Raw genomic sequence first — 27,354 nt, forward strand, 5'->3', positions numbered from 1 at the left:
AATTTGTTGGCGTATAGTTGTTTATAGTAGTCTCGAATGATTCCTTGTATTTCAGATGAATCAGTTGTAATATCGCCTTTTTCATTTCTAATTTTTGTTATTTGAATCTTCTCTCTTCTTTTTTTTGTTAGCCATGCTAATGGTTTGTCAATTTTATTTATCTTTTCAAAAAACCAACTTTTTGATTCGTTGATCTTTTGAATTGTTATTTGGTTTTCAATTTCATTCAGTTCTGCTCTGATCCTTAATGATTTCCTTCCGTCTGCTAACTTTAGGTTTGGATTGTTCTTGTTTTTCTAGTTCTTTAAGGTGAAGTGTTAGGTTGTTCACTTGCCATCTTTCCATTCTTCTGAGGTGAGCATTTAATGCAATAAATTTCCCCTTTAATACTGCTTTTGCAGTATCCCACAGGTTTTGGTATGATGTATCTTAATTTTATTAGTTTCAATAAATTTTTTGATATCCTGCTTGATTTCTTCTTGGACCTATATGTCATTAAGTAGAATGCTGTTTAATTTCCATGTGTTTGTATAGTTTCCAGAGTTTTGTTTGTTATTCATTTCTAGTTTTAATCCATTGTGGTCTGAGAAGATACATGGGATAATTCCAATTTTTTTGAATTTATTGAGACTTGATTTGTGACCTAATATGTGATCTATCCTGGAGAATGATCCATGTGCTGATGAGAAGAATGAATATTCTGAGGTTGTTGGGTGGAATGTTCTGTAGATATCTGCCAATTCCAATTGGTCTAGAGTCTTGTTTAGATCTTGTGTTTCTCTACTGATTCTTTGCCTAGATGATCTGTCTAATATTGACAGTGGGGTGTTCAGGTCCCCTGCTATTATGGTATTAGTGTCTATTTCCTTCTTTAGGTCTAATAGAGTTTGTTTTATAAATCTGGCTGCTCCAACATTGGGTGCGTACATATTTATGATTGTTATGTCTTCTTGATGGATCGGTCCTTTTATCATTAAGTAGTGTCCCTCATTGTCTCTTTTTATGGTTTTTAGTTTAAAGTCTATTTTGTCAGATATAAGAATAGCTACTCCACCTCGTTTTTCTTTTCTGTTTGCATGGTAAATCTTTTTCCATCCTTTCACTCTTAGTCTGTGTGAATCTTTATGGGTGAGGTGGGTCTCTTGTAGGCAGCATATAGTTGGGTCCTCCTTTTTGATCCAGTCAGCCAGTCTGTGTCGTTTGATTGGGGAATTTAAGCCTTTTACCTTAAGAGTTGTTATTGAAAGGTGTTGATTTATTCCTAGCATTTTATTGGTTGTTTGGTTGTCTTAGGTGTCTTTTGTTCCTTGCTTTCTGATTTACTGTTTGGTTTCTGTGTTTGTTGGTTCCTTAGGTTGTAGATAGCGTTTTTGTTTGTTTGTTTTCTCTTCAGGAATGCTATTTTTATTATACTAGTGGGTTTTGATTTTTCTTCGGTTTTTATGGCAGTGGTAGCTATTTTTCAGGAACCAAACCCAGTACTCCCTTGAGGATTTCTTGTAAGGGTGGTCGTGTGGTAGTGAACTCCCGCAGTTTTTGTTTGTCTGAGAAATATACCATTTGCCCTTCATTTCGGAAGGATAGCCTTGCAGGGTAGAGTATTCTTGGCTGGCAATCTTTGTCTTTTAGTATTTTGAATATATCATCCCATTCCTTTCTAGCTTTTAGGGTTTGTGATGAAAAGTCTGATGTTAGCCTGATTGGGGCTCCCTTATAGGTGATTTGACGCTTCTCTCTTGCAGCTTTTAAGATTCTCTCTTTGTCTCTGAGTTTTGCCAGTTTGACTATAACATGTCTTGGAGAAGGCCTTTTTGGGTTGAATACGTTTGGAGATCGTTGAGCTTCCTGGATCTGAAGATCTGTGATTTTTCCTATACCTGGGAAGTTTTCTGCCACTATTTTGTTGAATATGTTTTTAATGGAATCTCCATTTTCCTCCCCTTCTGGAATACCCATGACTCGGATATTTGAGCGCTTAAGGTTGTCTGATATCTCTCTCAGATTTTCTTCAATGTCCTTGATTCTTTTTTCTTTCTTTTTGTCTGCTTGTGTTATTTCAAACAGCCCATCTTCAAGTTCAGAGGTTCTCTCTTCAACTTCGCCAAGGCTGCTGGTTAAACTCTCCGTTGTCTTTTTTATTTTGCTGAATAACTTCTTCAGTTCAGCAAGTTCTGCTACATTTTTTTTCAGGACATTGATTTCCTTGTACATTTCCTCTTTCAGATCCTGTATACTTTTCCTCATTTCATCATGATGTCTAGCTGAGTTTTCTTGTATCTCATTCAGTTTCCTTAGAATTATCACTCGAAATTCCTTGTCAGTCATTTCAAGGGCTTCTTGTTCTATAGGATCTAGAGTTTGAGATTTATTAACTTTTGGTGGTGTACTTTCTTGATTTTTTGTATTTCTGGTATCTTTTTTTTGGTGTTTATTCATTGTGGCAGGGGGTTTCACAGTCCACCAGTTTGAGACTAATGACTAACTAGGATGTTGCTGTGGTTGCCAATTTCGTATGGCTCCCTCCGTGACTGCTTAGTTGGCCTCTAGTGCCTTGTGTATGTGGTTGCCTCGGGTCTTGGGCTTCTGCGAGGAGCCACCTTTCTGGTCAGCTTGGACTCTGCTGGGCTGGTGGATCACGTACCACAGGGTGTGTGATCTCTGTTGAGCTTTCACTTCCTGTGCAGGACTTCTCCCTGTTCCGTGTGCTCTGGCCCAGGCTGTTGGATCGTGCAGTGGCGACCCCACAGGGTGTGTGGTTTCTGTCGAGTCTCCGCCTCCCTGGCCGCACGTCTCCCCTCTCTGTGTGCACTGTGCTGGGCTGGGGCGTGTCTTCTACAACCCTCATCTATCAGCTGGGCCTTCAAGACCCTGCTCGGCACCGCCTCGCCCAGGAAGTCTACCAGGTTTCTGGTAGGCACAGACGACCGGTTGCCCTGGGTGCCTTTGTAGCACTGTGTAGATCTTTCTCAGGACTTGTTCACCTTTGTATCCCCCCGGCATAGACCGAATCTAGCACCCACCTGCAGCCAGCTCTCCGGCAGGTTCAAGCGGACCTGGGAACTCTCCTACCACACTATTCCCAACCAGAAATTGGTTAGGCTTTTTTCCAAACTGGTGGCCGCAGAGATGGTATCTGCCTCCCAGTAACAGGAAGTTTACCGGGGGCCGGAGTCCAGGGTGTGGTGGAGTGACAGTCGGCCCGCCCGGACTTCCTTGCCCTCCCGACACTGGCCAGGGACGCCCCACGCCACCAGCCCTGCCAGAGAACCACGGAGGGAGTGGGAGGGAAGGCTGGCCCGCAGGCTCTGGAAAGCCCCGCGCCAGGCCAAGCAAGTGGGAAGGCTCAGTGACGGCCGAGCTGGGCGGAGCTGCCAGCACCTGGAAAAATGAGGCAGCCCCGGGGCGGTGAGTGAACCGGTGATGCAGGTGGGAGCCAGGTGGGCATCAGCCCCCCGAACAGGGCTGGGCCAGGGGTCACTCACAGGGCTGTGCCATGTCGGGTGCTCACTCTCTGCCTCTGGTTTGTCGCCTTCCCCATTCTCAGCTGCTGCTGCCTCGGGCTGTTCAGTCGCGGCGCGGCTTGGGCGCTCCCAGGAATCTTCTCTAATGCCGGCCTGAAACCTCGAATCCTGAATAGGACAGCTGGCCGCCTTCAGTGCGGCCCTGGCCTCCGGCATCCTGTCTGCATCCACAGCAGCCCTGGCGCCGTGTTCCCTGTTTCGAGACTCACTTTTACAGCTAAAATCAGTTCTTTTCCTGCTCCACACTTCAAAGCTGTTGCCTGTAAATGAGGCAGCCTCTCCTGCCGGGGGCAAAGTGGCGGTCAGCCCCCACGACCGGCCAGCACCTGCGGTCCTCCCTTAAGAGATGGCAAGAGGAAGGTCCACAAGTTTCTCGGCTGCCTGAGGCCCAGAGGCCGCCTTTTCCACCTCAGCTACTCCGCGCCAGCCGCCGCAGCCACCGCCATCTTGAAACCCTCAGATACTCTTTTTTCTAATGACATAACATGCATGCAAGGTGGGGTTTTCCCCACATACATCAGCTGAAACCACACAATGCAACAGATGGATGCAGAGGCAGGTAGAAGGGTCCGGCTGCTGTCTGCTAAACCAGACATTAAAGAGGTTTGCAAAAACGTGCAACACTGCCACTCTTCTCACTAAATCTTTTTTGGAAAAAAGTAGTTATTTTTCCTAATAAATATTCATGGTAAAATATAATGGGTTTGTTATTTTTACATTTTAAAAATAATAAATCCATTATATTTTAACATGAATAAACAAATACTTAAAAAATTTTCTCATCTTAATTTCAAATATATAAATACTGACAGATACAACCACATAAACAAAAACTCACTGGGGTCCTCAATAATTTGAAAGAGTGTGAAGGGATCCTGAGACCAAATATGTTTGAGAAGTGCTGTCTTAGAGTGATTTGCTCTAGAAGCTGTTCCTGAAATAAATGGGTAAACTGTGGACATGTGTATATTTGGAAGACTAATGTTTTGTGGGAGAACTATCTGAGAGTATAGATGAAAATTATTTAAAATGTGTCACTTTTTGTCCTTTTATTCCTTTCTCCTGCTCCTACACACGAGAGCTGTAGTGTGGACACAAGGAAAGAATCCATGTTGTTCTCACTGCGGGGCTTCCTTGTACTCAGCATCTCTGTGCCAATAGAAGCACAACCGTTCTGCACAAAGCCTAAACAGGAGCACAAGAATACAACAGCAAGAGGGCAAGAAGACTACAGGTGCTGAAACACAAACAAACGTGGATAGAACTTAACAACCACTGTGCCAGTGATTTAAATAAAACCAGTTTTCGTGGGTGTATGAGCTTGTTTGGATGCATCAGCAGTTCCATAAATCTGGTTAAACACAGATAAACCTTAGGCCCTGTTGTGCCATTGTTAGTCAAAGGTGACTTTGAAGTGGGTTATAAGAGGAAACTCTGTGAAAGAGATATTTAGCAGAGGAGGAAATGCATATATAAAGAACTTTTTCCTTTTCGTTGCTTCCTCAGATCCTCTGTCCATGGGTCCTCAGAAAGCTCTGGAAACCATCGGTGCAAATTTACAGAAGCAGTATGAGAACTGGCAGCCGAGGGTAAGCTTTCTTTATTTGCTCTTCTCTTTCTTTCTTCAGTTCCTTGTTTTCAAACAGCCTTTGAATCCAACCGAGGATTCTCTGCAGGTCTTCACCGCACGTGGCTTGATGACGAGACACTTCTGCCACATGCCAGCACGTCACCTGCTTGTTCATGGGCTTGCTGGCATGTGTAGTGACAGCACATGTGTTATTGTGAGTCACGCAGTGGTATCCTCTTGTTTATTTTGCTTGCATTTTCCCCCAAAATCTTTAGGAAAGTATTCTTCATGTTACTCTTAAATCATAGTTTTTATTTTGCACAGGCAATGTATTTTTAATAACTTTCCCGCAACCTCAACTAGTTTGAGTTATTCTTCCTGTCTTTAATTTTCAAACAGTTGAGAAAAAAAAAAGAACCCAGCATTCAAAAGATGACACCTATTATATGCTTTGTCTTTGATTCAAAAGGTAAGGTTCTTTTTAGGGAGTCAGTTACCAATTAGTGTGTCTTTTGTTGCTTATGTCTTAAAAATTTTTGTTTTTTTGTTTTTTTATGAAAAGTGGCACAGAATATAACTGTGTCAAATTGCCTGTAAGATCTTAAGTTATTTGTAAACCACCCAATGACCTATTTCCTTTAGCCTTTCTCATTAACTGGTTTAAGGATTTAATAAATTTAATAGAAAATTAGAAATTTGGGGTGTTTATGGAGTTGCCTTTATATTCAGCTTTATGTGATGAGTGATTCTGGAATTGTCTAACGGAGTGTTTTGAGGAAGGTAGGTTAAGCAGGTCTCCATATCTGTGTACCTCCCGTGAGTTTTACTCCTCCCTTTTGGATATAAGCCTGATGTGAAATAAGACTTATAGAACCTGCTTCATACTTGCCTCCTTGGGCTTTTGTTTTTGTTTTAGTTTAGTTTAGTTTTGTTTTTTGATCTCACTACCTCTTTGATCAAGTCTTTATTCAAAATAAGGTGTCCGAAATGATTTGACTTTTATGAAATAAACTGAAGAGTTTATGTAGCATGTTCCTTTTTTTCCGTGGAAGGAAGGTTTGTTTTCTGCTGACTTCTTTTCAGCTGCTGGTTTTTTGGTGGCTGCAGCCTTTTTCCCCAAAGGTTTCTTCTGCTTCTTGACACCAGCAGCTTTCTTTCCTTTCTTCCCCATCACAGGCTTCTTGCCTGTGGCCCCTTCTCATCTGACTTGGCCTTTAGTCCTAGTGCCGCCTTATCAATCTGGATTGTTTGATCCCTGACCTGATGAAGAGTGGTGTTCTGGAACATGGTCTTTGCATGTGAGCTAAGCATCGACATGATTCTCAGGTTTTTCAATAGATTCTTATTCAGGACCCTGTGATGGATCTTCTTGCGTGGTGCTTGGAGGGCTCTTTGCATCTCTGGACCTGTTTGGGATTTTGATTTGTGGATCATTTATCCACATGATCTGGAATTTAGGGATTCCTTATACATTATTTACATTTTAGAGTAAGAGAATAGCCAGAAATGAATTTATTCCTGTTTTTAACAACGCCCTCAGGTAATTTCTGCTGTTGCTCATAGTAATGAGGTGACTAAATGTTAGGAAACATCTCTTTGTCTTAGGATATATCTTTGTGCTTTGCGTTTCTAACTTTTCAATTCAATAATAATGGATTTTTATTCTTTGGAAGGCAGTTTCTTAGTGATTATTTTGACATATGCCTAAAGGTTTTATTTTTTCTTTCTCAAATTTGTTACCCCTTGATGGCTTATATAAAAATTCAGCAGCCTTTTTATTGACAGTGCAATGAGTTTGGGTGTTGGATGAGGACTACTGACATATTTTGATGGTGTATTCTTTTAAAAATAGCAGAAATGCCTAGTGTGTTCAGTAGAAAATAGCTTATTTAAGGTCTTTGAAGGTACTCCAGGACCTCAGCAGGCAGGACAGGCACTTAAAGGAGAGCGGCGCAGAGTGGGGTGCTGGGAGACATGGTGCCACTGGCATCTGGGAGGCAGTTAACCAGCACTGTCTAGACTTAAAGGAAAGCCTTTCTGACTCAGTTACTTCTGGACATCTCCTGGGCTTGACTTTGTGCTTTCACTTTTTTTCTGGATATGTTTGTTTAAAAAAGAATGTAACCAGATAAATGGAGATCTACCAATTGTGTTCTTCATAGAATGAGTCTCTGATGTTTTAATTTCTTTCTTCCTTTCAAAGAATTATTACGTAAGAAAATACAGTCTTTCAGAATACATATGTTTAATATTTCCAGATATTGTATGTTTATTTCATTTGGTATGGTATTATATGGTATTGTATTGGTATGGTATGGTATTTGTATTGGTATTGTATGTTTATTTCATTTCATTTATTTTCATTTGTAATTTTTTTTGAGTGCTAGGAGTGATTTACTGCTAGCTTTGTTATAAGTAGCTTGGTAGGTGTCAGCTAGTTCATGCTAGCTGGCAGTAAATGGAATTTTCTAATGTAGGATCTATTATTATTTCTAATCTAAATTTCTAAGAGCAGATCTCTTCCATGGCATCTGGAAGGGCATTATGATGCTGTAAGGCAGGCAGCATCTACATGTGGGTAAATGATTGCAGACACAAAGATGACAGTGTGGCCTCATGCACAGGAACGAGAATTCCCTTCGTGTGATGATGGTGTGGCTATCCCTGGACAACATGCACATGTATAAAGGGGCACAGTCTTCTGGGCAGATGGCCTTTAGTCTGGAAAAATTTGTTAAAGTTGGTGGGATTTCAAGAATGGACCTACAAAATAATTTTCTGAACAAGAGATAGTTTGGAGGCCTGGTGAGTGAGATGGAGAGTGTGTCAAGATTATAGCATGCTTAGGAAAAGGTACAAGTGTACCAGTGCAGGTGGGATTCCATCTGGATTGGTTTACAAAGTGGAATCTGGAATACAGTCTCAGCTGCAGCCTAGAAAGCAGCTGTTTATGAAAACAGAGTGGGGTCTCTTGCCTCATTTAGGAAGCAAAATCACACAATGAATACTTAATATTTTCTTCTTGAATGCCAAGACTATTGCATTCATTTTTAAGTACTATAAAAATGCTTAAAAATTTCCTGCTACAAACCATTAATGGGACTCATCTATTTCAGAAATGAGCCTATGGTGGATGTCACAAGATACCTCTTACTGGTTCACTGATGTCAAATGTGTGCCATATGCACCTGCTAATAACAGTACATGCCCCGGTACCAGTGGCACACTTCTCTGCTCTTCATGCTTCATGAGGGTTCCAGAGAGAGGGAGAAAGGTCTGGCATCGATGGCAGCGGTTCTTGGTGTGTGCAGACCTTGTGCTGCCACACACAGTTTGCACAAAGCACACGGCAATTACCAACCTCAGATGTTCGTGTGTGAGGTGCTGGCTCCTAACTGTAAATCAGGGTCCTTTGAAGCACTGTAGAGCTAAACACTTAACACTTTATTGCACTCTACAGGGCTCTTGAGTTTCTGCAGTAATAAGGAGAGGTTGATATGCCATCTGCAATAAAACAATAGGAACGTTATTAAATTTCCTAGACCTTTGATGTAAAGACCCACAGATCTGGTTTTCTCTTTCTCTGTATCCTTTATTGCAAGACGCACAAAAGTTGGGCAATTTGCAATAAGGTCATTTTTATTAATGTTTGCTGAAATCGTTGCATGCCTACACATTGCTGTGGGTGGGAATGCCTTTTACCTCAACAGCAACTCCCATCTGGGCTGTGTAGAAAATTGACCACTGAAAATCTGTCAGCTGCATGGGAGTGGAGCCTTGAAGACCTGATGGTTTCCTTACTGGTGATAAATGCTTAGACTTGATCCTCTTTACTCTTCTAGCTTTAGCTATTCAAGCTGAAATATTTTGATAGAAGTGATTCTGGTTCAAGAAGAAATTTAGAGAAACCATGACAATTATATATTTTTTTGAAGGCTGCCAGACTCAAAAAAGAAGAAATTTAGAGAAACCATGACAATTATATATTTTTTTGAAGGCTGCCAGACTCTATTTGGCCCATATTTCTTTTCCAGGCCGATTGAGTGTTTTTCTAAATAATTTATCAGTTTGCCACTGGTGAAATATTTCTTCCGATTAAATTTAAGACTTTGCCTTATTACCTTGTAGGTGCATAAATTTGTGTTCTGAAGGGGATTGAAGGAAATGCCAACTGTTGTTTCAGCTGAAAATTCTGCAGTAAAACTGTACTCATTTCATCATAAGTCTCAAATGAAGGTTTTATGGGGAGGTGGAAGTAGGGGATTATAAAGCTGGGAGTGTACAGTGAAGAATTTATCATGTAAGAACGTTTCTAACAAATTGGGGGTTCTGGCAGTTTAGTACAAGATCGCTAGGAGCTGGAGCTGACAGAAGAAAGAAAACGGCAGGAGTCCCCATCTCTGCTCTTCCCCAGAGAGAGAGAGCCACAGCTGAAGCACAAGGCCACATGCCCTTGCTCGAGCTGAGTTTTAGTTCTTCTGGTGGCTTAAAAATGAGTTCATATGGGAATATTTGTGATTTACTAAGGTAGGTGAGGAAATTCGGTGAAACTTCCACTGCTGTCGAGTATCTGAAGTGACCTTGGACTGAGTCTATTTGTCCAGTGCATTTGTTTAGGAAAGGGGACAGAAAATGCCCCTCAGTTATTAGCACACTTTGCTGTAGGAGCACATTTTCATCGTGACCATGTCTGTGAGTGGGGAAGGCAGCAAGGAGTAGCCATGGGATCTCCAGGAGCTGGGTGGTCAGTATGAGTGAGTTTTGAGGTGCCCAGCAACTCACAGTTGTCCACACACTGCAATGTTCTTTGAATTACATTGAGTAGATTTTAAATTTCAGCCTCCCTTCAGTTCATTATGCTTCTCAGGTCTGTTGTAGTTGATATGTGGTCAAGGAATGAAAATTGGTTTTATTGTTAGATAAATATGTTTTTTATAGTGCTTCATGCACAGAAGTCCCCCCCTTATCCATGGGGGATACGTTCCAAGACCCCAGTCGATGCCTTGAACCAAGGATAGTACCGAACCCCATACATATTATGTTTTCTCCTATATATACATACCTATCATAAAGTTTAATTTAAAAATTAGGACCAGCCAGCCACCAAAAAATGGAAAGGAAAAAATATAAATTAGGCACAGTAAGAGTTATTAACAACAATAACTAAACATGAAATAGGACAATTATAACAATAGACTCTAATCAAAATTATGTGAATGTGGTCTCTCTCTCAAAGTATCTTATTGTCCTGTAATCATCTATTTTTTGGACTTTGACCATGAGTAACTGAAATCACTGAATGTGAAACCACAGATAAGGGGGACTGCTTTGTCTTTAGGGAGAGAATTCTCTGTGGAAACAAGACAAAGTTCCTAGGCCTGGCCCCTTAGTTGGAGAGAAGTCGTAGTTGGTGATTTGATTTGAGTGCCAATCATCTTCCCTTGGTATTGATAACAGTTGTTTACATGCTTTTGCAAGCGTGCTTTGAGTGAACTGCGGGTAATGATCATATCTCATGCTGGGGGAGACCTTGGGGAGAAAGGGGGCTGAGAAGGCCAACGGCAGACAGTTTCTTTTTCTATTTTGGACACTCACAGGCTTTTCCTTTGGATTTTAGGCACAGTTGTTGTTTGTAGAACCTGATGTTTATGTGTCATTTCCTGTTTTATGGAGGGTTTAGGAAAGTTGAGGTTCAGCCTTCCTTCCCTTCTCCCTCAAGTGGGGCTGATTGCTGGACCTGCCTACCTCATAGGGAGAGTGCAGTGGTGTTAAACTGTCACACTCCTAGACGTTTGGGATGGAGGCAGCTGGGTTGGGCTTTGGAGAACACTACATGGATAGATTCTGAGGTCCTGCTAGACTGCGAATTGTCTTTCCTTTGGGCTGATTGTAGTTCTTGTGGTCCACAGGCTGTGGGTGCCTCTCTCTGCCTTGGGGGCAGAAGGGGGACAAACCAATAAGTATCAATACAAATAACTCCTTACCTGCCCTCTGACCCACACTGTTTTGGAATGAATTTTATACAGGGTTGCAGTAAAGACCTACAAGTAAGTGGGTTCCACCTTTTCTTAGGATTTTCAGAGTAACAAGTGGATAATCAAGGAAGAGGCTAAATTGCCTTAGAACTGTGTTCCACACTTGGGAGGTGCTCCAAAGATATCTGTGGAATTGTGGAATAGACTGTTACTCCATAGTGACTCCTGCTTGGGACATTCACGTTATGACATTAATTCCAGATTGACAGTGCAGTTCAGCTGGTGAAAATGGCTCTGTAATTGCGATTGGTATCATCCCCCGGCATGCACCCTAATGCCATTATCGTGTCCTTGTCCTTGTTCTGCTCTCTTCCTGCTGGGCAGCCCTCCCTCTTCTCGCCTTCACTAAGCTGGTTTTTCTTCTCTGTGGGTCTAAGGTTGGCTTTCCTCCATCTTGTTTGTGTTTTTGTGGCAAAAGGCAGCATTTGTAGATGGATGGCTCACAGTTCACATCATTCAGTGTGTGGCTGAAGCACTTTGCATCCTGTTCTCATTAAATTTGCATGACAATGTAGACAGTATCTTCTGGTTGTCTTGGGATTAACTGTTGTGTTTTGACAGTTTCACTCTTACTGGCCAGAATGTTACAAATTGTATCTGTGACAAAACTATGACAAACATTTTATTTATGTTTTTGCTTTGGCCTTAATGATGTTCCCATACTTCATCTTTCCCCCCTTTTCTATCACTTCTCGCCTGACAGCTTTTCCATGTGTGGTGTTTAGTGAGAATTCTGATTTATGCTCAAGTCTTCTCAGCCGGCCCTGTGCACGTACTTCCTGTTTTGCCCTGTCCCCAATGGCCACGGTGCTGGCAACAGCCTCCTGGAAATGGAGCTTAGGTTACGAAAGCCAGTTTATGCCAAACTCTTTGTGCTAACTCCACCAGAGATCATTGTCATCTCTCTACCATCATGCAGAGCAGCCTAGTGATGTGACTTGTAAATTCTTTTAAAAACACACCAAACACATTGAAGAAAGAAAAAGAAAGGAAGGCATCATTTTGCACCATGCCTGGAGGATGAACAGCCTTTAGAGCCTTTAGAGCTCTTTAGGGATTTTAATCCACTGCAACAGGCCTACGAGGCAACTCCTGTTTGCCGCCTGAGTGTTGGACCCTTGCTCTTGGAGGCAGCTGGAAGGGATTCACAAGAGCATCCATTTGGGGTTTTAGCCTGTGCCGGTTGGAGTAGCAAGGATGTGTTTTGGCTTATGTAGTCACTGCTCAGGAAGGACTGGTTGAATCCCCACCCCATGCCCCCATGTCACGTTAGGCCTGCAGGGAGAGCTCCCAGGGCAAGGGCCTCTCCTTTCTCTCATGGCACTGGAAGTGGGCATTGAGTAGCTTGAACTTGTTTAATTTTGGCTTTGCCACTTCCTAAAAATGTAACTTTGACAAGTTACTACTTAACTGTTTAAGGTTTGTGAATGTAAGTGATGGATTAATGGGGAGACTAGAACGATGTAGTGAGGTGTTCGCACCCACTTGCACCGTCAGCAGGTCTTACTTACTTCCACCCTTCCTTCCCTCAGGTTGAGATGGTGCAGTCCACAGTAGGGACAACCACGGCCACTTCCAGAACATCCTGCTCAGAAGTCTTCTTGCTTTCTAGCTCTCTCTATCTCACTTCATCTCCAGTTTTTTCCATTTGCCTGGATAACTCATCCCCAACTCTCTGTTAATTGACCTACTTGAAGTCTAAGATTTTTAGAGAGAAATAAAGGCTTAACTATCTTAACAAACTTCTCAAGGATATGATTTCTCATTGTCATGTTCCTTTTAACAAGTTGTTGTCTTTGTGTGTGTGACAAGTTGCACAGTGGGACCCCACACTATTTGAAGACTGAAGCTGTGGCCCAACTGTCTGGTGTTCACAGATCCCTTGAGCAGGGTGGGTTCCTGAGTTAACCCTGGGCCTAGATACAGAGCGATGGGGAAACAGCTCTGAAGGACAGGCAGGGGCCAGGGCAAGGGATGAAGTGCTGGTTCTAAGTCAGAAAAGGGAAGATGTGGTACACTGCAGAAGGGAAAGCTACATTTGGAGGTGGCAACAAGGAGCCCGCCGTGTGCTCCCCACACGCAACTGAGGAGAGTTTGTGAAATTATGTTCCAGCCAAATGAGAAGGTGCTGATCCAGGGGGACTTAATCCAACAGATCGGAGGCAGACGGGCACTTAAGAGTGTCCGTGGCACTGATTTCATTTTACAGGGGAAACCTTATGTCATAGTGGTATTCATGATTTACGAGTTCATGGAGGCTTCGGGACAACTCTCTGAAATGCCAGGGATTTACTTGTTGGTGTGGCACATAATGGAGAGTTTAAAACAATTGATATAAAATTCATGTATGTGACATAAAATTCACCATTTAAAGTGTACAGTTCAGTGGTTTTTAGTATATTCACATTTTTGTGTTAACATCACTACTATCTATTCTGGAACATCTTGATAACCCCCCGCCCCCCAAAACCCCTGTATGCGCTAGCAGTCACTCTCTGTTCCCCTCCCCCCCAAACCGACAACCACTAATCTACTTTCTGTCTCTATAGATTTGCCTATTGTGGATATTTCATATAAAGGGACTCATAACACGTTTCTTTGTTACAGGTTTCTTTGTTCCTTCTCCATTCCCACTCCGTCACTTGATTAGCTTTAAAAAAAAAAAAGGAAACATGATGTGTGACCTTTGGTGTCTGGCTTCTTTCACTTAGCATGTTTTCAAGGCTCATCCATGTTTTTTGCACATATCAGTGATTCAGTCCTTTTTGTAGCTGGATAACATTCCATTGTATGGATATACCACATTTTTATTTTATCTGTCGATCTACTGGTGAACATTTGGGTTGTTTCTGCTTCTTGGCTATTATGGATAATGCTGCTATGAACATTTGTGTACAGGTTTTGTGTAGACACATTTTCAGTTCTCTTGGACATACACCCAGGAGTGAAATTGTTGGGTCACATGTAATTCTATGTTTCTGTTCTTGAGATACTCTCAATCTGTTTTCCACAGTGGCTGTGCCATTTTTCCATTTCTACTAACAATATATGAGGATTCCAGTTTCTCCATGTCCTTGCCAACATTGTTAGCTTCTGTTTTTTAAAATTATTGTTATAGACGTCCTGGTGGGAGTGAAATAGTGTCTCATTGTGGTTCTGAGTTGCATTTCCTGATGACTGGTGATGTTGAGCACCTTTTCATGTGCCTGTGCATCTTCTCTGGAGAAATGTCTATGCAAGTCCTTTGCCCATTTTTTAGTTAGGTTGTTTGTCTTTACTGTTGGGTTGTAAGAGTTCATGATGGAGTCATTTAAGCTGACCCAGCCATAATTTTTGTTGTGAGGACTTGTTTCCCTTCCAAATAATGTATGTGGTGTCTGCTGAGAACCTCATAAGAACACTTAATTCTTAAAATGGTCTTTGGCCTTTTAGATTTGTTTCAAAAGCTATTATTAAGAGGTTCTATGACTATAAATTTAATATCTATTCCATACAACTTGTGTTTTTGCTAGGCGTCTTTTGGTTTTAAAGAGCTGTGGTCCACTCTGCCTGGATTATATTATAGGAGAAAGCTCCTGTCAAGGTCAGTGCAGGTAGAACAGCAGGGGAGCGGGACGCCTGTGAAGTCCAGGTGCAGATCTGGAGGCACAGGGTGGACAGGGGCACTCAGCAACAGGTGCTGGAGCATTCCACTCCAGTGCCTGGTCACCAGCACACTTGGGCCCCTGTGTTTCCTCTCTCCATTCTAAGGTTACTGTTGCTTTGCTTTGAAGGTCTTTTCTACACCTCACCATGCATGATGACTTGGTTTTTCCCTTCCGATGTAGCCATCTGTTGACGTATTCCATGATTGCCTACTCAGCTTAGGCACGGCTTAGGCACAGGATTCCTGTGGGAACTAGACAGGACCCGGCACTCACAGTGCTCTTGTGCTGGTGGTTCTCTGGTTCTAGCACCACCTCCTGCCCTTTCCTCTGTTTCTTCAGCATCAGCTCTCTGCTCACTGCATTGTTTTGTTGGATATTTCAAGATCAAATTTTCCCCCCAAAGAGCATGAGCATTTGCTGGGTGGCCAGGCTGTGAGGCCAAGGTTAAAAGGCAGATGAGTGCTGCCCCGGGAAAAGATGTTGAACGGAAAACAAGGCCCAGCTCAAGCAGGGCCAGGTTACTTACAGCAAGAGGAGAGAGAGTGAGCCAGATCCAGACCCTGGTGACGGTTGGCTCCCATGGCCAGGATCCACTCTGCAGCCAACGTAGGCAGGGTGGCTGCACACACCCCACTTTGGGCAGCAGTGAAAGGACCCCCCCTTCTCCTCCCCTTTGGGGTGTGAAATATAGAAAGCTGGGGCCAGAGTGGAACAGAGGAGCCCAGTGGAGTCCAACAGGAAAGATGTGCCCCCAGAGGCAGCCAGCTAGCACAGGCTGTGAACTCGGGCTTTTTATCTCTCCGTAAGGGAATGTTCCAGGCCCAGGGTCCAGAGAAAGACTAAGTGCAAGAGACTGCCTTTCCCTCCAGAGAGAGACTGTGATTGGCCCAGCTTTTCTTTCTTTTCTTTTTTTTTTTTTTTTTCTTTTTTACCATGGTCCCTCAGATTAACTGGCCAATATGCCCTTGATTCTGAGGAATGAGGTTCCCACCTGTGATCAGCTGTGACCAGAGAGCTGGATGACAGGATTTAAAACACACAGCCAAACCTTGAGGATTATACAGGACTTGTATCAAGGGAATTTCTGTTTTAAAGGGCTGCATGTATGGCAGGTTCCTTAATTTGCATGACTAGTTGCCCTGGACTGTAAAATTTCCTAAACTAAAGCCTTAGCCAAATTCCAATAAAATCCAAGGAGAAAGCACAGATAATCAAGGAGAATAACTCAAGATTTGAGGAAACCAAGAGTCATAAAGGAGTGAGTGCTTTGTAAAACTTTGCAAATAAATTGGAAAAGCTGCATGTGAAGCATAATTTTTTAGGAAAATATAAATGATCATAAATGACCTCAGAAAAAGATAGAAAATAAAAATAAATCAATAAACATAGAAGAATGTGAATATTATCAAAGGGGTCTTCCTCTATCCCTCCTTCCCCCAAAAGATTTCAGACTTCAAAGGAACACAGAATTCTAAGACTTACTTCCGTTATGGGAAAATATCCAAAATATGTTAAGTTTAAAAAGGGGCAAAAGGAGAAAATGTATTCGGCAGTCTTAGTATATGCCCATGTAACTGATAGGAGTATTTTCTGCTTGTCAAATTAGTATGCGTAGCTGTGTGTGTGGCATTATGTGTATATGCATGGTGGGTGGGTGGGTGGATGGGAAGATGGATGGATGGTGGGTGGGTGGATGGACAGATGGGCGATAGGTAAACAGGTGGGTGGATGGATGGATGGGTGATAGATAGGTAGATAGGTGGGTGAGTGGGTGGATGGACGGGTAGGTAGGTAGGTTAGGTGGGTGGGTGGATGGATGGATGATAGGTAGGTGGATTGGGTGGATGGATAGATAGATGTTAGGTAGGTAGGTGGGTGGGTGGGTGGATGGGTGGATGATAGGCATGTAGGTAGATGGGTGGGTGGATGATAGGTGGGTAGGTGGGTGGCTGGGTGATAGGTAGGTAGGTAGATAGGTAGGTAGATAGGTGGACTAGTAGGCAGGTAGGTGGATGGGTGGGTGGATGGGTGATAGGTAGGTAGGTGAGTAGTAGGTAGGTGGCTGGTAGCTCGACCTACCCATCTTTGTACTCACTCACATGTGCTTGAGTGAACGTGCACAGGGGGCCTGAGCCGTGGCTTCCATCTTCAGCTTCCGTTCACCTCTTGGCATCCTGCTGTGCTGATTAATTCTATTATTGACAGGGTATACTGGGACAAAATACATTATGTATCAGGCCTATACTAACTTCAGAACCTGACTCCTGAATAAAATGTGATTCTACTGTGGTGTGATCCCACTTGGTTTTTTTGTTGGGGGAGGGGATAGGGACAAGAGTCCTACAAGTGAAATCATGCACAAAAGCTTTGTCATGGAGAGTTTGGAACAGGAGTGTTACTTTTTATACTAAACCCTTCTATAGGCCTCACATTTAAAAACCGTGATTACTTTTTACTTTAATAATAGGCAGCTGATTTAAAATACCTATTCACCATGTGCTACCTTAGAGTAGGAAGGGGACTGTGAGGGACAAGGAGCCACTTGTGATGTTTATGTGTAGTTTGTTCTGCTGCCTTTATCTGTCTCTCTTGTTCTTGCGCCGTGCCTGTGGCATGATGGCTGGGTAGGCATTGGCCTGCACCTCCCTGTGGTCCTCATGTCTTGGGGGCAAGCTTCAATCACCCTCTGTGCACAGAAACTGTAGGTGGAGGTCCATGTTGGGTTGCTTCAGGGATGGCTCAGTCCTTCCTCTGTCTGTAAGACCTATCGTCTTGACCCCAACAGAGCAGTTGGGAACTTCCTTCCTGAGGCCAGAAGAGACCGAGCAGGAGGGGGTCAGCAGGAGGCTATTGACTTTGTCTTTGTTTACCAGCATAAAGCATTAAACAGCTAAGCTTGTCATGGGCATTTTAACCCCTTTTTTCTCTGTGTTTTTGTCACTTAGAAGATTAGAAGTCTTCTTTTTTTGCAGCTCTAAGATTGCTTGTTTTAATTTGAATGTTTCTACTCAGCTGATACAAGTTCTTTACCTTTAGATTGAGGGAGAAAAAGGAAGAGGTTGACTAGAGACCTGTGTGATTCAAATGGGTCTTTTGGAGGCCCTTGTAACGGAGGGGTTTGGACTGGTGGACTTTGAGTAGGACTTGGAGACGGTGCTGATTGTAGAAGCATGCTCTAGAAAAAGAGCAGGCTCCAGCTTTGCCAAGTAAACCTTTGGGAGCGTAGGTAGGACAACGGCAAGGATATCTGCCTGGTGAGAGGAGAGGAAATCTCTCACCAGACTTTTTAAGATTATGGCCTGATCTTTTTTATTCACTTGGCTCATGTCTTGGGCTATTAAGTCATTTTTTGATAGCCTAAGTAACCAGCTGATTTGCTTTCATTTCCCAAAAGCACTTGATGAATGCATCAGGGACGATCAACATAGCAATGATACCACTCACTGGCTCTGGTTTACTGGGGCGGCCTGAGGCTGGTTCTGTCATGCGGCCACTGTAGCTTCAGGTGGCTCTGTCTGGACATACAGCCAGGAATGCAAATGCCCAGAGAGGCCCTGAGCTTATAAGGTCTCTCGGGAGACTGACTGACTGACTGGAGCATTTACTTACTGGTTACAGCCGGGAATGCAGATGCCCAGAGAGGCCCTGAGCTTATAAGGTCTCTCAGGAGACTGACTGACTGGAGCATTTACTTACTGGTTAGAGGTTTTGGGTTTTTTGTCTTTTAATTGAAGTATTTAGTTAATTTACATTTAATGTAATTATTGATGTGTCTGGGTTTAAATCTACCATCCTATTATTTATTTTTGTCTCTTTATTTTTTTTCCCTTTTCTTGATTTCTTTTATATTAATCAGATTTTAAAAAATTATTCCATTTCCCCCTTCTGTTAGTGATGTATTGAAGAATAGGTAAGATATGCATGCACTCATTCTACGCCAGTACTTTCACCACCTTCAGACAGTGCAAGACACTTGAAGCTCTTCTCCCCTCCTGCCTTTACCCACCCGACCCTGCGTGATGGCCATGTCATGGATTGCAGTCCTACATAAGCTTAAAACCCCACAGGACAGTATTATTGTTGTTTTATACAGTCAGTGTTTATTTAGATTTATTCATTTATTTACCCTTTATCATGCTTTTTATTCCTTCCTGCATTTCTGTCTTCCTTTAACATTTCTTTTGGTGTGAGACTGCCAGCAACAAGTTTATCTAGTTTCTGTTTGTCTGAAAATGTTTTCATTTTATCTCTATTTCATTTTTGAAGGGTATTTTTTGCTGTATGTAGAATTCTATATCAATTATTATTTTTCACTTTAAAGAGGTTTTCCCCTCATCTTCAGGTTTCCATCCTTCCTGTGAATATGTTGGCTGTGAGTCTTTATATTGGTCCTTTGAAGGCGCTCTGCCTTTTCCCCCCATCTGGCTCATTTAAACGTTTTTCTCCTTTGGTTTTTATCATTTTACCGAGATGTTCCAAGGTGTGGTTTACTTCATATTTATCTTTTTTGGTGCTTCTTGAACATGTGGCTCGAGGTTTTTCATCAGTATCCCTTCAAGTATTGGTTCTGTCCCATTCTGTCTCTTCTCTCCCTCTGGGACTCTAATTAGAATATGTTAGGTCTTTTTGCCATTTCCCATATGTTTCTTACATTCTGTTCAGTGTTTTTTCTTTCTGTGCTTCTGTGTGGATATTTTCTACAGATCTATTTTACAGCTCGCTGATTCTGTCTTTTGCTGTAGTGTCCAGTCTGCTCTTTAGCTAACCTACCAAATTCTTGATTCCACTTTGTCGTTTCATTCCAGTTCTCTGGTGAAAATTTCCACCTTGTTATCTCCTTTCTTGAACATGTTAACTCTCAGTTCTAATTCTATTCACACTATCATCTCTGAAATTGGGACATGCATTACAATCAGTCTAACTGCTGCTGATGGCCTTGGTGTAGCTGTCATTGGTGGCATGGTGTGAACTTGATGGTAGGACTGGACAGCTGTCAGTGCTTTAGCAAGTAGGCCACAGGCTCACCTGTGGAGGGAAGCTGAGTACTAATTGTGGAATCCCAGTGGCAGCTCAAATTCTGCAAATGGGGGTCTGTGACTTGGACAACTCCCCAGAGACCCCTCGGACCACACTGTTGAGAGATGAACACTCATGCACACAGGGTGACACTGAGAGGGAAACTGGCTCAGAGGAGTGGGCTTCTGAACTGGAAGAAGGAAGTGTTAAGAATACCTTAACCAATTTCTATAGCTTATTTTTTCTTCTTATGTATGTACAAGAACAATAAATGATAAACAAACATGTTGGAATAAGTTTACAATAGCTGTTTTACTAAGCATCGGGTAAAAATTCCAGTGGCGGAAAGCACGTGCCACAGTTCGATTGTCACCATTTCTTCCCTTAGTGATACATGAAACAATGATGCATCCTTCTGTCTTTGGCACCTTAAATCCTATGGAAAATAGCACTGTTTTATGGAAATTATAGCCATGCTTTTTGAGGAGCAGAGTTGGGGACAGAGCTTAGCTCCATGAAGAGTTTAATAATGCAATAAAAATCCCCCACAGGTCTTCCCAGAATCTTCTATCGCCATGGCCACCACGGCCCCCATCTTCTTCATATTGTAACCTACTTCAACAGGGGACTAACAAGGGCCATGCACACATGACAACATAGGCAGTTAAATCCTTCCCTGGAATGATAACTGACCCATGTTTGCTACACTCACAGTAAATGACTTCCGGAAGGAAGGTGCAAGTTGCTGTCCTGATGCCCTCCAACCCCGGATGCGGGCGGCCCCACGGCCAGCCCTCCCGTTCCCACTGCCCCCAGCCCCAGCTCCTCACCCTTCTCACAGCGGGGGCCTCGCCCCAAATACCGCCTCCAGATTGAGCCTCCTAACGTGTGGCTTTGGTTCTGTGACTCACCTGATGGAAACAAACTGACTCAGGATCCCGCGCACGCTTCCGCCCCTGTCCAGTCTCGTGTTCCCGTCTCTCTTCCCTGTGCATGCACGTGGTCGAGCTTCGCCCGTGGCTGCCGACCCGCCCGACTTCATTCGCCTTCCGTGTCAGCCCTGGTCCCAGGCTCCGGCGAGGACTGGAGGTGTGCATGCTCAGGGTGAGCCGAGCGAGGGCTCGGTGCGGCTGGCTTGCTCAAATGTTAAGATCTGGGGCATGTGAAGCGACTCGATGCCCGGTGGGTCGGGAGGGTAAGGATAATGCAGGGTCACAGTGCTAGGGGGACTCTGCGACGGGCTCCCGGCCAGAGCCCCGGGAGGCGGAGGTGCACGCCAGGGGTAGGAGTGGGCAGCTCTCTGGGTTCTCAGTCGGGAGCCCGTGGGAGCCCGGACTCCTTGTTCCGGGCAAACCCCGGCCACCAGCCGCGGCCTCCCATATTGTGCTGGGCGTGTGACCAGGCGACTGAGCGGACAGACTAGCGCGAGCAGAACAGGGTCTCTGCGGCCGCAGCTCCAGCGCTGCCTCCCCCTGTGGCTTTCTTCTTATGTCCTTCAGTAAGGTCTGAGGGTTTCCCCGCCAAGGGCCTATGCCTTTCTTGTTAAGTTTCCTCCTAGAGCTTCTGTTGGCTGTGGGGAAAGGGGTCTTTTCCCCTTAGGTTTTCTAATGGTTATTATGGCATTTTGGTTGTTACATAGTCACTGGATTTTCTGGCTCCCCCCGTACAGGTCCCTGTTATGTGGTTCACAGATGATGGCTGTGATGATAGCATGGCCGAGAGTCTCATGGCGTTTGGACTGGTGCTCTGTGATGTCAGAGATTCACAGCCCTGCACACCAGGTCTTCAGTCACAACAGCAGATTTAGAGTTGTACAGAAGGGCCATTCTATTTTTAGTTGCATATGTTTCATGTCCCTCTACATCTCTTAAAACTTAGAACATCTGTTTTTCATATACCATTCTGCAAACTTCTTTCCAAGCAATTTCTAGGTGTCATTTACATACAGTAAAATGCACAGATCTGAAGTGTTTAGTTTGATGAGTTTTGACAATTGTATACTGCTATTTATTCACCACTCAAAACAGGGTAGAGAGCATTTCAGTCCCTGGAACCCCGTTGCTTACCAGTCAGTGTCTCCTGGCAGAGGCAACCATCTTCCTTCTGTCCCCGTGATGAGTCCTGCCTGTGCCTGACCTTACACAAATGCTCACTTGCTCTGTCTCTGTTGCATGTGGCTTCTTTCACTCGTGTTGTTTGTAAGTTCATCTGTATTATTGCGCTGTGTCAGTAGTTCATTTCTCCTTATTGCTGACTAGTATCTCGTTGTATGTATGTGCCAAAATCTGTTTATCCATTCTCCCGTAGATGCACATTTGGGTTGTTTCCAGGTTTTGTCTGTTATGAATACAGCTGCTATGAGCGTTTGGGTAAAAGTCTTTGTGTGGGCATATATTTCATTTCTCTTGAGTAAAAACCTAGGCATGGGATTGCAGGTCATGAGGTAGTTGTATATTTTCAATTATGTTTTACAAGAAGCTCTAAATTGACAAAATGACGAAAGTCATCTGTTTCTCTTTGCAAAGCCAGACAATCTGCAGAGGAAACATATTTACAGTTTTTTTCCATGTACTCTGGAAACATGAAAATATAAACATCAATGAGCTAGGAGATGTTTAGTTATCTTTGAATGAATTCTTAAGCAAAGTATTGACATTATTCTCACCTCAAATAGTACACGTTCCTTAATGGCAGGGAGTGAATGTAGCCACATTTACACTTGTGCTCATTGTGGAAGCCTGCATATACATGTATGTACAGTTCAGACAATAATCAAATTAATTGCTTTTACCTGTTACTGGGCTTAAGAAATAGAAGGTGACTTGTGCCTTTAAAAACCCCTGAGCCCCTCCCTTATCACAGCCCCCGTGTCTTCCTGAGAGGAGCCTTTCTTTATGGGCTGTGTGCCTCCCCTGCTTTCTTCAGTGATCGTGTGGGTGTGTGTGAATGAGACTGAGGCTGGCTTGCTCTATTTTGACACCTAAGTACTCCTTCGCTTGGTGCTGGTTTTGAGGTTCATCTCAAAATAATTTGGGTTCTCAGGGTTCCAATGCTCTGCAGACTCCCCAATAACAACAGAGTAGAAATTTGCTCTTTACAGTGTTGTTGCTGTCACCAACAACCCATGGAGGACAACTCTTGCACATATCTGTTGGTGCAAAACATGGGCTCCTTCCAGGCGTACCTGGGACAAACTTGCTGGGGGGTAGCGTGTGTGCACGTTTGCAAGTTAAGGCACATGGGCACGTTGCTGTCTGCGTGGAGGCCGCAGTTTCTGCTGCAGGGATGTCCCCATTGGAATGCCGGGTCTTTCCATCTGCAATCTTCTGCAGGAGAGGGCGCTCTCCAGGCTTGGGTTCTTTGGCTTCTGAAAGGGAGTGTGAACCTTCCTGTTCTTTCTTAATGACCCGTGGCAAGAAATGCCAATCATCTTAAATGTCCTGTACAAATGCCTTTAGCTGTATTTATTTTGTTCCTTTGAAGCAATACCTGAGAAAGTCATTTCTGTGCCACTATTGGTTTTGTGCTGCAGGTGCTGGGGCATTCCTGGCTCCCCTCCAAATCCACTGCTCCCTCCCTCTCTCCCTCATCCTCCCCTAATTCCTCGCTCTTTCATCTTTGCCCACCTCCCTTTTCCCCTCCCACTCCTCCTTCCTCTCCCCCCTCTGCTTCTTTCCTTCTTGTCCCTTCCCACTGTCCCCCAGACAGTTTCCTAAGAAGCACTTAGTAGCAATCCTTGACCTTGGCAGGTTGGGAAGTGTTGGTTAATGAAGACAGGAGAACGAAAAGGGAGTCTCTAAAGGAATCATGGATGTGGGAAGATGGCTTGATTAGAAGATGTGGTAATAACATGGATTGTTAACTGTAAAGTGCCTGAGATAAATTTATAGTGTTCATTTGCTTCAGAAGGACCTGGAATTTTTCTTACAAGGTGGAATATGTTTTTATAAATTTTATGCTCAGAATATTGAAATAATTTTAATCTGTATTACTCCTCAAAAGGAACAAAAAAGGGCTGGCTGTGGGTGGTGGGCCCGGCGCGGCCTGCTGGACTCGGGTCAACCTAGGGCAGGCAGCCCAGGACCACCCGATGAGGTCTCTTCCTTCTAGGGATGGTGAAGTTGGAAAAAGCTCCCTTAACCCTCCTCCAGGATGAATGACCCATGGGAAGACATGGAAAGCGCTCTCACTGAGAGCAGAGCTCCCACACCTCTGTGCATGACATCCATTCCCTCAGCCCCACGCAGCTCATGGCCAGGGCCGAGTCCTGTGAAGGAAGGCAAGAGAAAGGCATGTCTGGTGTCAGGAGGACTTTCTGCTTGTTTGCAACCTTTGACCTCTTATTTGTAATGTCGCTGCGGATAATAGGTTAAATGTTGGCACACACATTGAGAAGGAGGTGATGGGGTATGGCTACTACTCTTCTTATTTTGATACATTTCTTTTGGCAGTTTTTCAGTTTTAAGTATTGGTACTTGTGCATGCTTTATGCAAACAGTGCCACTGGTGGGCAGTAGCCGTGAGTGTGCCTGCCGGAGTGGGTCACCTCTATCTGTGCTGGCAGCCAGGCCTGCTCATGATAGGCCTGCAGGGGAGGAGATGTAGTTTAAATCCGGGTGGAATTCACTAGGCTTCCTCCACGCCCTAGGGCTTCTTGCCATTGTTAATGGGTGCCTAGCTTTGTTTCAGGGGACGCAGAGCCCAATGAGGACTCTAGAGGCCCAACAGTGATTACTGGCAGAGCAGCAGCCCACCCCCTACCTCATTTTGCAAATACGGGATGAGAGTAGTTCCTGTGTCACAAAGATATTTGGAAACGGTCTTGTTTGGTTGAAACTACTTATTTTGTCATGACTTGGTCTCTACTTATTTTGGCAATTGCCTCCCCCCACCCCCACTTTATCCCCTCCCCCCAGTCTTGGAGAGAAAAGCTTCCAGGCTCCTTTCTGTGTTGCCTTCCAGCTCCTCAAGGGCAGTGACATCTGTGCTTCCTTGTGTATAGCACAGAGCTTTGGCACATGCTGTTCATCCTCATCCTCTGTATTTTCTCCCTCTTTTCTTCCCTCTTTTTTTCTGTCAATTAAAATATTTGAAAGGAAATCACTGAAATATTCAAGGCAACGACATTGCCTGTTTTTGCTGTTGTTGACTGAGGGTGCACTGGCTCCTCCCAGCTGCTGTCTGATTTGGGGCCCACAGTTTACTGGGTTCCCTCCTTGTCATCCTAATTAAGTGGTTTCCTGGCTGCCCCACATCAAAGACTGAGATGTTTCCCAAGGAGCAGAGTGAGTCACAGAAGCTAATTGAGCACACTGCCTAATTACCGGAGTGCATCCTAACCAATGCTTCCCATTTCTTTTTGAGAAGTTTTTCCTTTAAAAATAATATAAAATATTAAAAACTCCAGGAAAATCCTTCTGGGGAATATGGACGGAGTCTTGCCTGTCTGTTGGCCCTCGAAGCCCCTCACCATCTTTCTTCATGGCCTGTGTGTGTCCATGCACTGGCACCTGTAGTTTGTATTTACCATCCGTGACTGGGACTTGTCTGGTGAAGAGGCAGGACATATTTTTTACTTGTAGTGACTCTCTTGAGAACAGCTGTATTTTCTATGTCTCTCAATATGAAATATGAAAAATCTTGCCATTGATATTACCCAAAAAACTGCCTTTCTCCAAAGTTGGTTTGCCAGAATAAATTATGTATTAGTTTGTTTTCTGTTGCTTATAACAGAATACTTGAAACTGGGTAATGTATAAAAAACTGAAATTTGTTCTTTAAGTTTTAGAGGCTGGGAAGTCTGTGGTCCAGGGGGCACATCTAGTGCGGGCCTTCTTCTAGGTGGGGACACTGTACAGAGTCCCATCACATTGCAAGAATATTGCAGGAACTCTCTCATGTGCTTCTTATAAAGCCACCAGTCCATACCGATGGTAACTCATTACTTCATGAATGGATTAATCCATTCGTGGGGGCACAGTCCTCACAATCCAATCACCTCTCAAAGACCCCACCTTTCAGATATCATAATTGGGTCTCCCACCCTCTTAATACCATCACAGTGAGGATCAAGTTTCCAACACATGAACTTTTAGGGGACACATTTGAACCATAGCAAATTATTTTTATTATTTACTCTTTCTTCCAGCTATGAGCTTGAAAAGATTCTTATTCCCTCTCCTGCTCTGTAGCCTGCTGGAGACATAGGACAAATTACTGGTGATTTCAGGTCACCAAATGAGTGAGAAGACGCAGGGCCATTGATATGTGAGTTAGTGTGTGAGCGTAGCAATAAGCGAGGCTGGTCTGGTCACAGCCTGATCTTTACAGGAAGGGCTAAAGGATGAAAACTATTCCTACTTGGCTCACTGCAGCAAAATAGCACTGATTGTTTGCCATGTGTGGGCACTTTGCTAGTTGCTGTGGATGGAAAAGTAAGAGATGTTTCCTACTGGCAAAGAGCTCTGTCTAATAGGGAAAATAGATATTCATTTATTAATTCAACAGATGTTTGTTGGGATTATACCATGGTTCAGCCACTGTGAGTAAAACTGAACATGGTCCCTGCCATGTGGAGCATAGAGTCTAGTGGGGGAGCCATGGAGCAGCCAGAGTCATACTGAGGAATAGGTAATAACCAACCAAGACAAATGCCTCAAAACAAGGAACAGAGTCCATGAGCATGGACAGTGAGGTCTCTTGACCAGCTGCCATGCAGATTTACTATTGTGTTCCCTGATCAGACACTTGACAGCCACTGCCATGTCCCCAGAGCAGACTCTATAGCCATGCCAGCAACATTCCGTCATTTGTGTACTCAGCAAGCATGGGGGTGGTAGAGGCCTTTTGTTGAGTGCCTTCTTTGTGGTTAGGGCACTCGTTGATTAGGGCACAGATTTTCACAGTAACCTGGGAAGTTTAGTGCTGTCATCTTCATGTATCTTTCCCAGCATGCCAGCGCTGGCAAGAGATTCTGCTAGATATCTCCCCAGGTATGGGTTGATCTTTCCAGTAGAGCTGGTTGCCCTGCCTGGGCATACAGGGAAATGAGACTGCACCAAGTTGCTAGTGTTGGAGAGGCAGGAGGGGAAGCAGCTGGGGGAAGCTTCACGGAGTTGGTGATGCCTAAGCTAGGACTGAAGGGAGACCAGGGCTGGGCCAGGTGGTTGAGGTGCAGGCGGGACATTTCAGCAGGAGGCAGGGAGGACCAGGCTGCAGGGGCCTCACAGGGCTGACTCCTCACTGTTGCCATGAGGAATAGATGCTTGAGTAGATCTTGGATAAGGACTAGATTACCTTCCCCACTGACAAATGCATTGTACAGAGTCGTTTTTTCTGCTCATACCATTTTCAAAGTTTATTTCTTTTAACTATTTCGCATAAGGTGCCCAGAGTTAATAATTAAAACCAAGTAACTCATCTTCCCATTTTAAAGTATTTTATGAAAGTTCTGTGCCTAATCTCATAGCTAATAGTAAGCCCTTCTTTATCTGCAGTTGTGTCCTTTGTGCCCATGACTTTTGTTTAGCTGGGTCTCTTGGGGCCAGGATAATAAGTTGTTGACA

The 27,354-nt window shown here is 43.8% G+C and overlaps 1 protein-coding gene across 1 annotated transcript in view; it reads left to right on the plus strand.

Moving 5' to 3' along the window:
- Nucleotides 1–27,354, plus strand: part of RPTOR (regulatory associated protein of MTOR complex 1) — a 417,690-nt gene that overhangs the window by 94,354 nt on the left and 295,982 nt on the right. The window contains exon 3 of the mRNA XM_063080629.1: nucleotides 5,028–5,110. Within this exon, the coding sequence (XP_062936699.1) occupies nucleotides 5,028–5,110 (83 nt within the window). The remainder of the gene's footprint in view (nucleotides 1–5,027; nucleotides 5,111–27,354) is intronic.

This window comes from Cynocephalus volans, chromosome 16 (assembly GCF_027409185.1).
Source record: "Cynocephalus volans isolate mCynVol1 chromosome 16, mCynVol1.pri, whole genome shotgun sequence".
Lineage (NCBI taxonomy): Eukaryota > Metazoa > Chordata > Mammalia > Dermoptera > Cynocephalidae > Cynocephalus > Cynocephalus volans.